The sequence below is a fragment of the Delphinapterus leucas genome, chromosome 2, assembly GCF_059928025.1.
Source record: "Delphinapterus leucas isolate spDelLeu-1000000601 "Yukka" chromosome 2, BTC_Dleu_Yukka2, whole genome shotgun sequence".
NCBI classification, from domain to species: domain Eukaryota; kingdom Metazoa; phylum Chordata; class Mammalia; order Artiodactyla; family Monodontidae; genus Delphinapterus; species Delphinapterus leucas.
Genome location: NC_143130.1, coordinates 89,055,394 through 89,069,460, shown reverse-complemented (window position 1 = coordinate 89,069,460; position 14,067 = coordinate 89,055,394). Strand labels below are relative to the sequence as shown.

General features: G+C 36.7%; 2 protein-coding genes across 5 annotated transcripts in view; one reads left to right on the top strand and one right to left on the bottom strand.

Moving 5' to 3' along the window:
* Positions 1-3,205, bottom strand: part of FAM227B (family with sequence similarity 227 member B) — a 276,474-nt gene extending 273,269 nt beyond the window's left edge. The window contains exon 1 of the mRNA XM_089907263.1: positions 2,945-3,205. The gene's annotated coding sequence lies outside the window, so the exon portion shown is untranslated. The remainder of the gene's footprint in view (positions 1-2,944) is intronic.
* Positions 3,093-14,067, top strand: part of DTWD1 (DTW motif tRNA-uridine aminocarboxypropyltransferase 1) — a 30,728-nt gene continuing 19,753 nt past the window's right edge. The window contains exons 1-4 of one of the 4 annotated variants that reach the window (XM_022587146.3): positions 3,095-3,306; positions 4,336-4,412; positions 7,457-7,775; positions 12,172-12,315. In XM_022587146.3, the coding sequence (XP_022442854.1) occupies positions 7,512-7,775; positions 12,172-12,315 (408 nt within the window). In that variant the 5' untranslated portion in view covers positions 3,095-3,306; positions 4,336-4,412; positions 7,457-7,511. Of the gene's footprint in view, positions 4,413-7,456; positions 7,776-12,171; positions 12,316-14,067 lie in introns of all 4 variants that reach the window. The other 3 variants (XM_022587145.3, XM_022587148.2, XM_022587147.3) reach the window with 3 other exon arrangements.

Sequence of the window (14,067 nt, the reverse complement as noted above, 5' to 3'; positions counted from 1 at the left end):
GGAGAGGGTGTGGAGAAAAGGGAACCTTCTTGCACTGTTGGTGGGAATGTAAATTGATACAGCCACTATGGAGAACAGTATGGAGGTTCTTATAAAACTAAAAATAGAGCTACCATATGACTCAGCAATCCCACTACTGGGCATATACCCTCAGAAAACCATAATTGAAAAAGAGTCACATACCACATTGTTCATTGAAGTTCTATTTACAATAGCCAGGACATGGAAGCCACCTAAGTGTCCATTGACAGGTGAATAGGTAAAGTAGATGTGGCACATATATACAATGGAATATTACTCAGCCATAAAAAGAAATGAAATTGAGTTATTCATAGTGAGGTGGATGGACCTAGAGTCTGTCATACAGAGTGAAGTAAGTTAGAAAAACAAATACCGTATGCTAACACATATATATGGAATCTAAAAAAAAAAAAAAATGGTTCTGAAGGACCTCGGGACAGGACAGAAATAAAGACACGGATGTAGAGAATGGACTTGAGGACATGGGGAGGGGGAAGGGTAAGCTGGGATGAAATGAGAGAGTGGCATGGACATATATACGCTACCAAATATAAAATAGATAGCTAGTGGGAAGCAGGCACATAGCACAGGGAGATCAGTCGGTGCTTTGTCACCACCTAGAGGGGTGGAATTGGGAGGGTGGGAAGGAGATGTGAGGGGGAGGAGATATGGGGATATATGTATATGTATAGCTGATTCACTGTGTTATAATGCAGAAACTAACACACCATTGTAAAGCAATTATACTCCAATAAATATGTTAAGGAAAAAAAAGACTGCCAAAAAAATGTTAATGTGATCATATGTGGCTCACGCTTGAATAATATTTACAAATGTTAATTTAAACAAAAACTTTGATACTACAGTATTAAGAGATGAGGAGATAAGAGTGTGTAGGGGTAGGGAGAGAAGGAATGTTCACACACTTGGGCGTGGTGTTATAAAACAGCTTTATCACTGCCTTCTCTCAGAAAGTGAAAAATCAAGAAATTGCAGTATATTTTGACATATGGAGTAAATAACAGAAGTATCTAAAATACTTGAAAGAATTTTCCTTTGAAGAAAAGAATTGAGATAAGAGGAGGGGTTGGGGACTACAGGGTGTTGGTTAAAAACTTAGAATGTGGCAAACTGTTACTGCTCACCAATACCTGTATGTTTCTCTACATTTCTGCGGCTCCCTTGCAGTTAGAGGGGAACTTGGATTAAATTCTGGCCAATGAAATGTGGGCAAAGTGACATACACCATTTTTAGGGCTGACCTCTAAAATTTTTGTGTGATTCACCATGCTTTCTTTCTTGACAGGTTAGCTGTGGCTCCAAGTTGTAGGAGACAGCACAACCACTAAAAATAAAAAGAAACCTACTTTCTTAAGTTTAACATTTCATCTGACTAGTAATAGCCACAATGGATTTCTTGTGAGAAATAACAATTTATTGTATGAAACCACTGAAATTTTGGGGTTTTCTGTGACAGCTGTAAATTCAGTGTGTTGGTTTTTAAAAAAACAGCCACAAATTCCTTGACAATCTTTTGAGAAGTGGCATCTACGTCCCCTCACCTAAAATCTAGACATGTCTTGAAACTCATTTATAATAAAACGAATGTGAGAGAAGTAATGCTGTGTTACTTTTGGGGACTAGGTTAGAAAAGAACATGTAGTTTCTGCCTTGTTCATTGCAACATTTGACTTTGGAGCACTGGTCCTAGGCTAAGAAGTTTGGTTACCCCACTGCCATACTGTGGGGAAGCCCAGGCCACATGGGGAGGCTACACACAGGAGCTCTGCTAGCATTCAGTCTTCACAGCTGAGTTATCAGAAGAAAAGCTGTGCCTCTATGTTCTACTGAACACAAAATTCCTGAACATAATAAAATGGTTGTTTTAAGCCACCATATTTTGGAGTAATTTATCACATAGCAATAGTAACCCAATACTCACTCCGATTAATAAACAGAATCATTTGCTTTTTAATCTGTGTGCTTGAACTAAATTAGTTTAAAAAGATAAAGGTGTGAATTATTTATTATTGGCTTGGAGACTTTGCTATTGCTACTCTTCTTTCCCCCTAAAGCAGTGCCTTTCAAACTTTTTAAGAGAAACACACAGTGAGAAATCCATTTTATAAACGTGACCTAATGCACACATACATGCATACATACATAATTTAAAACTCCATAAAGCAAAACGTAACTTTACCAAGTGCCATGCACTGGTATTTCCACACTAGACCATTTCATTTTTTAAAAAGTGTAGTTGTGACTAAATAGATTTCCTTGCTTACAAATAGGACCTCCACCAATGGATGGACCACACCATCCCTTTGAATAACACTGCCCTAAACCATAATCATTCTTCAAGGCTTTACTCAACTTCAGCCAATAAAACTTCATTGACGACTCTGAGCTCTTTTGAAATTCCTATAATTTATTAGTCATATTGTATTTTCTGTACTACCCACTCTTAACTTGATACGTAAGGTCCTCTAGGGTAAGGTTCTGTCTTTTATCTCTCACTTGTTAAATTCAGAGTATTCAATAAATCCATTGCTCAATATCCGGCCACTGTGTTTCTAAATCTCACAATTGTCAACATGCATTCCTTCTATTTGGATTTTCTTTGAGGTGGGGCAAGGAAAAAAGGTTTAATAATCCACCCACAAATTACACTTAATTTCAAACTGGAAAAGTGCACAAAGCAGTCCCATCTCTACACGAGTGTGTAGTTTTAAAGCAAACCAAATTATCAACATATAATTTTTCTAACAGCTTTCATTACTATGCAGCACACGAAATACTTCTCCTGACATAGCCTTAAAAAACGTTATAGAACAAAGTTCTCACGACTAAAATATTTTGGGAATTGGTAAATGGGGAAGTGTTCTGTAGGAACCGCATTTTTCACAACTCACTGCAACTGCACCTTGACAGTTTGTTTCGAGAACCGCGTCCCACTTTAGTGGTCCGGGTCAGTCTCACAGAGCAGGGTCCTGGTCTTCCATCCCGTCTCTCCGGAAAAGGGCAACACCACCGACCACTGGAGACGCTGAGGAGGGACTTTCGGTCTAACCCCTTACCGCGGCCCTCCCCGCCCGTTACCTTTGCCAGAGGGGCCCGCGCTGAGCCGGGCCCTAGCAACGGCCTTAGCAACGGCTGGGCTCCTCCCTCCGGTGTCGCCCGGAAAGCGCTCCGCCGCGCCTGGCGGGACTAGGGACGGGCGCGCGCAGCGGTCCTGGGCGGAGCGGAAGACGCGTGGAGCCGTGCGAGGACCCGTGGGTTGTGCAGGTGTGAGTCCCACCGAGATCCCTCGTTTGGGTCTCCGCGCCTCTGTGGGGACCAGCCGTCTGGCCGGAGCCCGGCAGCTGCGAGAGTGGAGCTCCTTGGCCGGGCCCTGCCGCAGGTCGTGCCGGGTGTCTCTTTGTGAGCGGGGACCTGGTTTCTGCGCGGGCGCTTACATTAAGATCTTGCGGGCCCTCTGGGAAAAGGGTGTCCAAATTTTCCCTTAAAAAAATTTTTTTTCAGTGCATTCCACCCCAAGAAAAGTCTGTCCAGGCAAAGTTAGTCCCCTAGGAACCCTATTCTTTATTTTTTAGTGTTTGGAGTGGTTTTGGGGCCTTGGTTATGAGGGAAGGAGAAACTTAGTACAGACATAGTGTGCCGTGCAATGTATTTAAAATATTAAGGTTATGATTACATAATAAGCAAAGAGGCTGTTCCTTATGTCTGAATTATTTGGAGGGAATGTAGGATAAGTCAGGAAGTATATTAACACTGCAAGCTGCCAATTCCACGAAGTTGGATGATAAAATCGCTGCTTGACTCAAAACCACAATATTTTAAGAATTACTTCTGTCGGAGCCCCAATGTACCATGAAAAACTAAGGCAAGACAGTCTGTCTACATGTTGGGTGGTGTGTATGGAGGGTGCTGTTAACCTGTATGAAAAAGTTGGTATCTTGGGTTTTTTAACATGGATGTTGGACCTGTACATATGTGACCAGGTTCTTAAAAATAGGGGAAAAAAAATTGAAGTAGGTTTTAGCTAGTACTGAATTGGTCCAAAGTACAGAATAGGGGAGTTTTATATAATGTTCCATTGGGAACTGAGTCAACTTGTAGCTAGGAGGAGCCTTTTCCATTTTTATTTTAGAAAAAAAAAAAAAAATCTGCCAGGCTGCTAATTCTGCCATGCTGCAGATGGCCCATAAATGTTTGTCAGATACTTCAGTAGCAGGTGCATAGTGGATACTTCTTTTTCAGAATGGTTTTGATTTAGTTAACAAGTATTTGTTGAATTCCTCATGCTGCCCTAAGACATAGGAACAGGACAGATCCGTAAAGAATTCTGCTGTTGGAGAGTTGACTGCTAGGAGGGATAATTTCACTAAAAGGTAACTCCAAATTAAAGTACAGTATGTGAAACTAGTAATAAGTGCATGAAAGTAAAGAGGTGTAAGAGATTCTACATGGCCATGGGCCATCTAGAATCCTGACTTTGAGACTAAAAATAGAGGATTATGTGCAAGGTAGAATTGATACAACTTGATTAAGTTGGGGGATAAAGAGGGTAGAAGGAGAAAAAAATTAATTTGTTTTCAACCCAGGTTGCAGAATGATGGGTGAACCATCAAGGTAAAAATATTTGTTAATTTCTTAGGAATAAAGTTTTTTTATGTTTTCTCAGTAACCCCCACCACTTCACTTGTATTTCCCACACATATTTGATGTTAACAAGTATGTTTTGAATCATCATGTTTGCAACAAATGATTTGTACATATTAGAGACAGGCTGTTGATTAGGTCAGGACAGCTATCCTGGTCATATGGTTTTAGAGACCTTTGGAGGGAGCCACCCCTAACTTGGAACTGCCCGCCTCTTCTGTGTAGCCACCTCAGCCCTAGGTGAGAGTGTGTAGGCGGGGCAAGGCGGGGCAAGGCGGGGAGCCATCGGCATTTACCTTTCACTGTCTGAAGGTATTTCTGTTGTCTGATTTTTGTAGAGGAAGGACATTTTATATAAGGCTTTGCTGATATTCATTTAGTTATATGGATGGAAGTCCAAGTGAAATATAGGGGGATATTTCCTTTCTTTTTTTTTTTTTTTTTTTTTTGCGGTACGCGGGCCTCTCACTGTTGTGGCCTCTCCCTTTGCGGAGCACAGGCTCCGGACGCGCAGGCCCAGCGGCCATGGCTCACGGGCCTAGCCGCTCCGCGGCATGTGGGATCTTCCTGGACCAGGGCACGAACCCGTGTCCCCTGCATCGGCAGGCAGACTCTCAACCACTGCGCCACCAGGGAAGCCCAGGGGGATATTTCTGAGGCATCTGGGAGGAGTGCACTTTGGGGCTCTAGAAAAACTCACCAGCAGTATTTCATTGAATGTCAGGCAACCACATTGACTTTCACGACACCCTTGGGGACTGCATACTTCCCCAGTAGGCCTGGTATGGCAGCACATGCAAACCCCTACATAGCTACTGGAATACCCAGAGAAATGGAGTCAGGTTGAATTAGACCACTCCAATTTCTTTTTTAGGTTGAGCCCCATGACCTGGATAACTCAAGACTTAGCCTAAAAATGTTTTTAAGAACCTCAGGCAACACCAGAACAAACCCAAACCAAGAGGATTTAGGTACCAATTAACTTCTTAAGTGTAGTGATGAGACCTCTGTTGGCTTGTGAGAGTTGACCTTTTTTTGGCCAACAAAGGATTTGTAGCTCCGATTTCTGGAGACTAATAGGATCTCTTCCCAGTCTTTTAAGTCTGCTCCCGTCCTTAGAATGAATTTTTGATCTTAGGCAAGATTTCTTTACCCAGATTTGTAGATGGACTCTAGAAATCTGCAAACCACCTGAAATTGTGTGCAAAATGTTGTGTCTGTAAGTACATTTTCCTAGAGATAAGGTTGAAGACTGTCATGCAATGTTAAAAGGATATGAGCCTCAAGAAAAGGTGGCAGCTTAATGTCCTGCACTTTCTCAGTCATTGAGGGCATATTGACAAAGATAAAAGCCATTTTTAGGTAGATGATTTGGAGTGGAGGTCAGATAATGTTTTCCATTTGTGAGGCAAGAAGAAGGGGTTGGATCATCATTTTCAAATATCACTTTCTCTGAGCAACCCAAAATGTAAACCTGTACCTAATCAGTACACGTCAAAAATATTTATTGTATTTTGGCTTTCCCCTTCGGTAAGTTTGGCAAGTATATTTTACTTTTCCTTCAATGGCTAGCATCTTTTTTCTTTGTACTTGTTTATTTGGGTCTCAAGCTCCCTGGGATTTACAGTCTATAAAAAGCTCCTGATGACTAATTAAATTAGTATCACTAACTCCTTGTTAGTAAATTATGTTGTATATTATGTTCCACTGGACTCTGTTCACTTTCTGTTTGGGAGAGCACAGAAAGTTTTCTGTTGCAGTCACAGCGTTTCTCCTGTCAGTGTTTGTACTCAAAGTGCCTGGAGTCTCATAGTTAAACACCACAATGCCATAAGGCTTTAGAATATGAGAATCATTTTACAGCTTTGGAATGCATATCAAATCAAATGGGCCCCAGTCTCTTTTCTCCCTCGAAGTATATTGTGCTTACAAAAGATTTGAATAACAGTTTTGGCAGCCATCATCCTTCTTTGAAGGAAATATTTAAGTGGGAAAATTACTATTTTACCTCTAGAACTGAAGAATCTGAATGGTATATATTTTTGAAAAGCAGTGTGAATTCTTAGAGTGGGTGAACATTGATGTTACTCTGTAAAATTTTAACATTTATAAGATTACACTTTAATCTTTATATATATGCATATATCTTTATATATAGTCATGTATTTCACCTTTTGGGATATTTTACAAGTTATAATTGGTAATGAATGACTCTTATTTTAATGGATGTTTAGTTATATTTTTATGTGTTTTAATTTATGTTGGAGAAGACTACATCTTTTAGAACATTAACTAAATTTTACTGATTTCACTGGAACCTTGGATTTTCATTAGCGTTCAGACTGAGATCTGATATCACATAATATTAATTGGAAGTCAGAGCTTACAGGGTTGAATACTCTCCTGGCTGATACTAACATTAAAACATTACATTCCTAATATTAAACAAAATTACTGTTTCTGGGACAAAAATAGTCACTGAAAAATAGATCGTTCATACCTAAACTTTATATTTGAAATAGTTTTTCTAGGCAAGAGCCTTCCTATTTTTATGGAGGGAATAGCTTAAAAGGGCAATTTATTGTTTTGAATATATTGCTTTTTCATTTTGTATTTTAAAGCATACTAATTTAGTGGTTTAGAAAACTTATTAACGTTTGTTAATAAATACTAAAAACAGCACACAGTTGTGAATTAAATTGAGTAATTTTTTTGGTAGAAAGTGAGTAAAATGTTTTCTGTTTTTTATTTTGTCTCCCACTTTTTTTTTCAGTGCATCTATGATATGTGTTTTAGAAATAAAAGTTAAACTTTGGTCTGAATGAAAAATGTCTCTCAATACACCTATATTTCTCAAAGAAAGGGAAGAAGATAATTCAAAATTTGTGGAAATACAACAGTCACAAACTACATCCATAGCTGCAGAATATCCTCTTCAAAACTTATGCTTAGCATCTCAAGAAGTTCTTCAAAAAGCTCAGCAAAATGGAAGATCAAAATGTCTCAAGTGTGGTGGTTCAAGAATGTTCTACTGCTATACATGTTACGTCCCAGTTGAGAATGTACCTATTGAACAGATACCACGTGTGAAGGTTGGTGAGAACTTTAATTGTTTGGAAGTAGGAAAATAGATTTTAAAAACACGTCTCATATATACCTACTCTAATATAACTGATAACCTTGATAAATGATATTATTATGAAAATGAATTGTATTAATAGAAAGTTTAATCCTGTAGATTGGTAAACCTATATTTTTTTTCCTCGTCTCTAGAAAAAGAGGCACACATTGCCAAAACACTTGCATCTGAGATGAATGCTCTTGTTTTTAATGAAATCAGTTACTTTTTTAAATTAATGATTATAATTCATTTACTACATAGAAAAAAACATGGTATAAACTTGAATACTACAAGAGACAAGTTTACAGACTACATGAAGGAGCCTCAAAAACTACCTCAAGGGCCTTGGACTGCCCTTTGAGAAAACATATCCTGAAGGAACTAGGGTTTATTTTTGCTTAGGCAAAATCATGAGTTCAGCCCCATCCTGTATGTGGAGATGGAGCACATGTCAGTGACCAAAACTAAACAAAACTAAAATTGAAAGACTAAGACCTACTCATTGGGCTGTGTTATAATTGTTGTGATTTAAAGCCAGATTTAAAAAATTGATTTGAGTTGATTGCTTACCTTATACTTGTTGCTTACCAAGACTATTTTTGAGTAGATAAAAGGTCTGTAGACCATCATGTCTACGAAATCAAAAAATTTATTATGTGTATGTTAACTTGCCTAACAGTGACCCGAACTTTAGGAGCAAATCAAATAGTGTATGAAATTTGACTGCTGCCTGTTAGAAAGTTGCCAGCATGAAAGTTGTAACTATATTTAAAGATATTTAATGTGGTGATTTTAAGGTTCATTTAAGTTTTCAAGTAAGAAAAATACTTTAACACTCATATTTTGTTACTTGAATTGTAGTTTAGCCTACATGTCACCTTGGCAAGTCCATGGTCTGCTTAGGGGTCTCAGATCACTCTTATAGGCTATTGGAAAGTTTACTGGCCAAGAATAAGTAAGAATGGAATCCAATCAGCTTCACAGTTACCTCAGAAAAACTGAGAGCCTGAGGACAATAATTCTTTTAAGTTGCCATTATCTTATAAGAATATTACATTTTGAAGTATAGTTTTGGAGGTATACACAGAATCATTTCATCTATTTATGTCATAGCCACATATAGAAAATATCCCATTAAAAGTTTTATCTTAAGATATATTCAAAAGGATTGAAGATCAGAATAATAAAAGTTAATAATATATTGGCAGAGCTAATGTTTTCATAGGAATTTAATAATTGAGGATTATTTTTCAAATCAGTGGTCTAATGTCCACTATTTAATCAAAATGACTCAAAACACTATGCCAAGAGTTTGATCAACTCTAAATGGCCTACTGGATGGTGCAGAATTTTCTGAAGTGTTTTATTTTAATTGCCAGAAATAAAATTTTATATGTTAATATAAATACTAAAATACTGTTACTATTAGTAGTAATAAAGACTCTACAAAATTATCTTTCTAATTTCTACTTTATTTTTACAAATTGTTTAGCATTTGCTTTTAGATAGCCTGCTTGGGAAGGGAAGATGACTACATAATGAGTAAGTACCTCCCAAGCTATAAATTTTAGCCTAGGGATTAAATTCATAAATATGTATCTTTTTAATGCAGAGTATAATTTTTTAAATGTCGTGACAAATGCATAAGCAAAGGTAAAAGGTGCTCTTGGTTTTTTTTAAAAAAAGGAGAAAAAAAATCATAAGATAAAAGAAAGTTTCAGCTCTATTAGAGTCCTAGAATTGAAAAGACTCTCTTTGGGAAAGTTGATAATCACATGGAAAAAGGCTTAGGTTTTTCTGCTAATGGCATTTTGATAAATTTGGGCAGAAAGATTTGTGGTAAATCTCTTATAGAAAACATAGACGTTAGAGAACAGATTGATCTTCTTTAAATGTTTGAAAACAGAACATTTCTACCTGAACTCAGTCTGGTCAACTCTAGTGGTATTACTCTGCAGCCTGTCATTATTTAAGATGTATCTTCCCTTAAAATGTACAAACTAGAGCACAAATATATATTTACCTATTTTCATGATTTGACCCGTGTCTGGGCTTTTGTTTCATAGTATAATTCTCAGGCTTACTCAGGGGGAACTAAATATACCTGGACTGGCACCCAGGAATACTTTTTGAGCACAAATTTGGCATAATTGTTTTATACTTGTAGATGTTAGTCCATAATAGCTAGGTTCATGATTTGTAAAATACATTAATAACATTCAGTCCTGTTTTTTTTTTTGCGGTACTTGGGTCTCTCACTGCTGTGGCCTCTCCCGTTGCGGAGCACAGGCTCCGGACACGCAGGCTCAGCAGCCATGGCTCACAGGCCCAGCCGCTCTGCGGCATGTGGGATCCTCCCGGACCAGGGCACGAACCCATGACACCTGCATCGGCAGGCGGACTCTCAACCACTGCGCCACCAGGGAATCCCCCAGTCCTGCATTTTTGATTTAAATGATATCCTTCAGAGATAGCCAGCTGATCAGAAATGTTGGTGATTACCTTTGGAATTTTCAGCTCTACTCATCGGCCGTATTAGAAAGCCAATTTCATTAGTATTAGAATACTTTGTCATGACCTGCTTTCTTTTTCTTCTTTCCTCTTTCCTACCTTACCTGGGCTAAGATAATGCTGAGCTGGTACTGAGAGACCCTGGGGAAAGGGAATGTAATATCAGCTGGGACTGAGCGTCATGAGGAAAGTCTGATGTAGAGTTCAGCCAGAGGTAGACTAATGTAAAATTGTTTGTGAACTGCCTACTTAAATGGCAAATGTTCTATAACTAGAAGTTGGTTTGATGATTTGAAGCAATTGGCTCCAACTTATAAATGATCACTAGGCCTGAGTGGGAGGGTAGGAGACATGGGGTTTGAAACCCTAGATTGAAAACTATTTGGGATATTTATGACCCTTCTAGGGTATATACTGTCCTCTTTCCATATAATCATCCTGAAAGATAAACTATGTACGGTTGGGATCATCTAGTAGCATACAGCAACTGCCCCTTTAAAAAACAGTTCTGGAGTTAATGATACAGCATGGGTGAATCTCACAGTAATTATTCTAAGTGAAAGAAATCAGATGAAAAGAGTACATATTTTATGATTTCATTTATACAAAATTCTAGAAAATAAAAACCAACCTATAGTGGTAGCAGATCAATGGTTGTCTAAGGACTGTGGGTGGTAGTTGATGGGGAAAAGGGGAAGGAGGGAGGCACAGGAAGACTTTTGGGGGTGATGGATTTGTTCATTATCTTCATTGTGGTGATGAGTGCAAAGGTGTAACATGTTAAAACTGATTAGATTGTACACTTTATTTATTGTATCAATTTTATCTCTTTAATAAAGCTGTTTTAAAAAACAAGAAAAATAGTTTTGTAACTATTTTGTAACCAGGGTAAAATAGCTATGTGCCCCAGGGTAAATGCCTAGATTCTTGCCTTTTAGTGTGGGATGGGAGCTGGAAGAGTGCTTATCGTAACAAGTCATTTGAACTCTACAGTGAAGAATCCATCTCAGAGAGTTTCATATATATAATGGGGGGAGATATGACTTGTCTTTTATTTTCATAATCATGGCTGAATGCAGGACTTGTACAAGCATTATACAGAAAACTAAACCAAACAAGTCAGTGAAATAATAGAAAAATCTAACTCAAGAAATTTGCAGATAATATTATTTTTGCGTAGAGACAGGACATAGTTCATAGTAATTAAATAATGAAACCTTAAGGAAAATAGGCAAAATGATTTTGAAGAGAGTTATTTCTTATTTAAAGAGTGTACCTCCTAGAACCATTCTGTTACTGTTTTTTCCAGTTAATAATTAATTTCACTTGTGCTGTTAATTATGCTGAGAATCATGATGTTAAAATAAAAGATAATACCTTTGACCTGATGTTTAAGGAACAAAATTTTAGCTTGAGTTTTAGATCTGAAGCTTTTGCCCAAACTTATGTTTCCTTTTAATATATTGTAAAATTAATAGACTTAAAAGTTTATAGGAATTATAAAAAATGTCCTTGGCACAGATATTGGAATGCAAAGAATATGACTCAGTGCCAATGTGATTTAAATGAAAGTGACATTGGAACATTGCTATAAGAGAAGATTCTATGTTAAATGAGTTGAAAATAGTTGTTCTAGTACATGATTAACAATGTTGAGGAATAAATTTGTGTTTCCTTTATGACTGTTACCATTCTTAGTATTTGTTCTAGAAAAGTATGACTTTTCAGTCCATAAGTGTATTTATAGGATCTTAGTGTGAACTTGCTATTTAAGCTTTAAAGACGATTTTTGTTAATGTAAAAATTAGAATTTTTATATTTGTTTTGTTCATTTGTCTTTTTTCTTTAAATTTTAGCTTCCATTGAAGATTGACATCATTAAACATCCAAATGAAACAGACGGCAAAAGCACTGCTATACATGCAAAACTCTTAGCACCTGAATTTGTGAATATTTATACATATCCTTGTATTCCAGAATATGAAGAAAAGGACCATGAAGTAGGCAGCTTATGTTTTTTTTACAACTTTTCACGTTGAATCAAAAAATGAATTTTAAACCCCATTGCCTTTCTGAACTTACTTGAACATAATTTAATATTTTGTTTAGTGATCTAGGGTTAAATCTTATATAGCACTAAACAACGCACAGTTTACTTCATCATTGTCTTCAAAGATCCTAGATGTTGAGCTTTTTTGAGTCTGTCCTTCTACTTTTTATTGTTTGCATTATTTCTTCAGGTTTTTACTCTTTGCCAGTACTACTAGGCCTGCTTTTACTTTTCTCCCGTCTCCATTCTCCTGCCTATACTACACATAGATAGTCTAATTTGATACAAACTGAGAAACCAGATTACAAATGTTGTTGGAATTTCTCCAGAAGGAGAAGAGACAGACTAAGGTAGAAGGATTTTTAGAAATTCTCTCTAAATTAAGAGCATTAGTACATGGCCTTTGTAATATTTCTTTTGGCTACTCAGAGGCCGTCCTTACTCATTTCTAGATTCTTAATTGGTTTTCGCATAGTTGAAATGGTCACGTTAGTGACAGCTGGTCTTGTTGAAAAGTGATGTTGCAATAGATCTCAAAAAACTAGGGCTTGAATACTTCTGAAAGAAGCACATAAACCCTTTTAGGTCTCTTGGGGGAACATTTGTTGGTATGGTTAATTTAGAAGCAAAATTAAAAATACATTCATTTGTTCAAGGAAGAACTTGGTAAGTTTTTCCTTTCCCATCAATATATTTATATTTTTTGGTTGAGTTTATAGAAAGTTGTGTTTGTAAAAAATATATGAGTTTCGGATCTAGGAATATATTTGTATTTCCTTCTCTGGTCAGCTAGGTTATCATCTATGTCAATATAAAAAGATGTGACATGCTTATAGTCCAAGAAAACTAAAAAGCCCTGGACTTAGCTTATTGGGTATGGGGGATATGTAGGCATGCATCGTGAATGTCTGAAAAACTTTTATAATGTCGAAGTTTATAAATTCAAGATTTTAAAGTTTATTTTAATATTTATTTTTTCATATTAAAAATGATACATTTTCATTCAAGAAAACTTGGGAAATAGAGAAACGTATGGAGGATAACATCTGTAATTCTATCAACATTTGTTCATTTAACAGATATTTAGTGGGTGCCTGCTTTGTGGCAGGAGTTTTTATACTTTGGATATACAGTACAGTATATAAGGTCTCAGTAAAAACATGCTGAAAGAAAGGAGGTGCCATAATTTACTGAATTATTCCTTGAAAGTTAGATTTCTTTAGTTTTAGTTTTTCACTGTAATAAGTATACTTTAACAAATATTCTGGGTATTGTATGTGTGTGTTTAGAATTATTTTATTAAGATAAATTCCCATATGTGAAATTATTTGACCAAAGGGTATGAACATTTCAAGACTCTTGACTTAAATTGCCAAATTGCTTTCACAAAGAGTTATACTATTTAAACCTGATGTCAGTAATGGCTGTAAAGGCCTATTACACCATTTCCTCACCAGCATTGGCTGTATCATTTGTTTTATCGTTGCTTATTATATAGGTGAAAATGGTATTTAATTATTGAGGACTTTTCAATGGTTCTTTTACAAAGTACCCCATACTTTGCCTTTTATCTTATGAAATATTATAGACTTTAGTTTTGTGATTTAAGGTACAATTAACTGAGCTTCTCTCAATAGGTGAATAACTTATTTTGAAGTACAAAAATAATTCTAGGTAGTGTATTATGATTATAAATTACTAG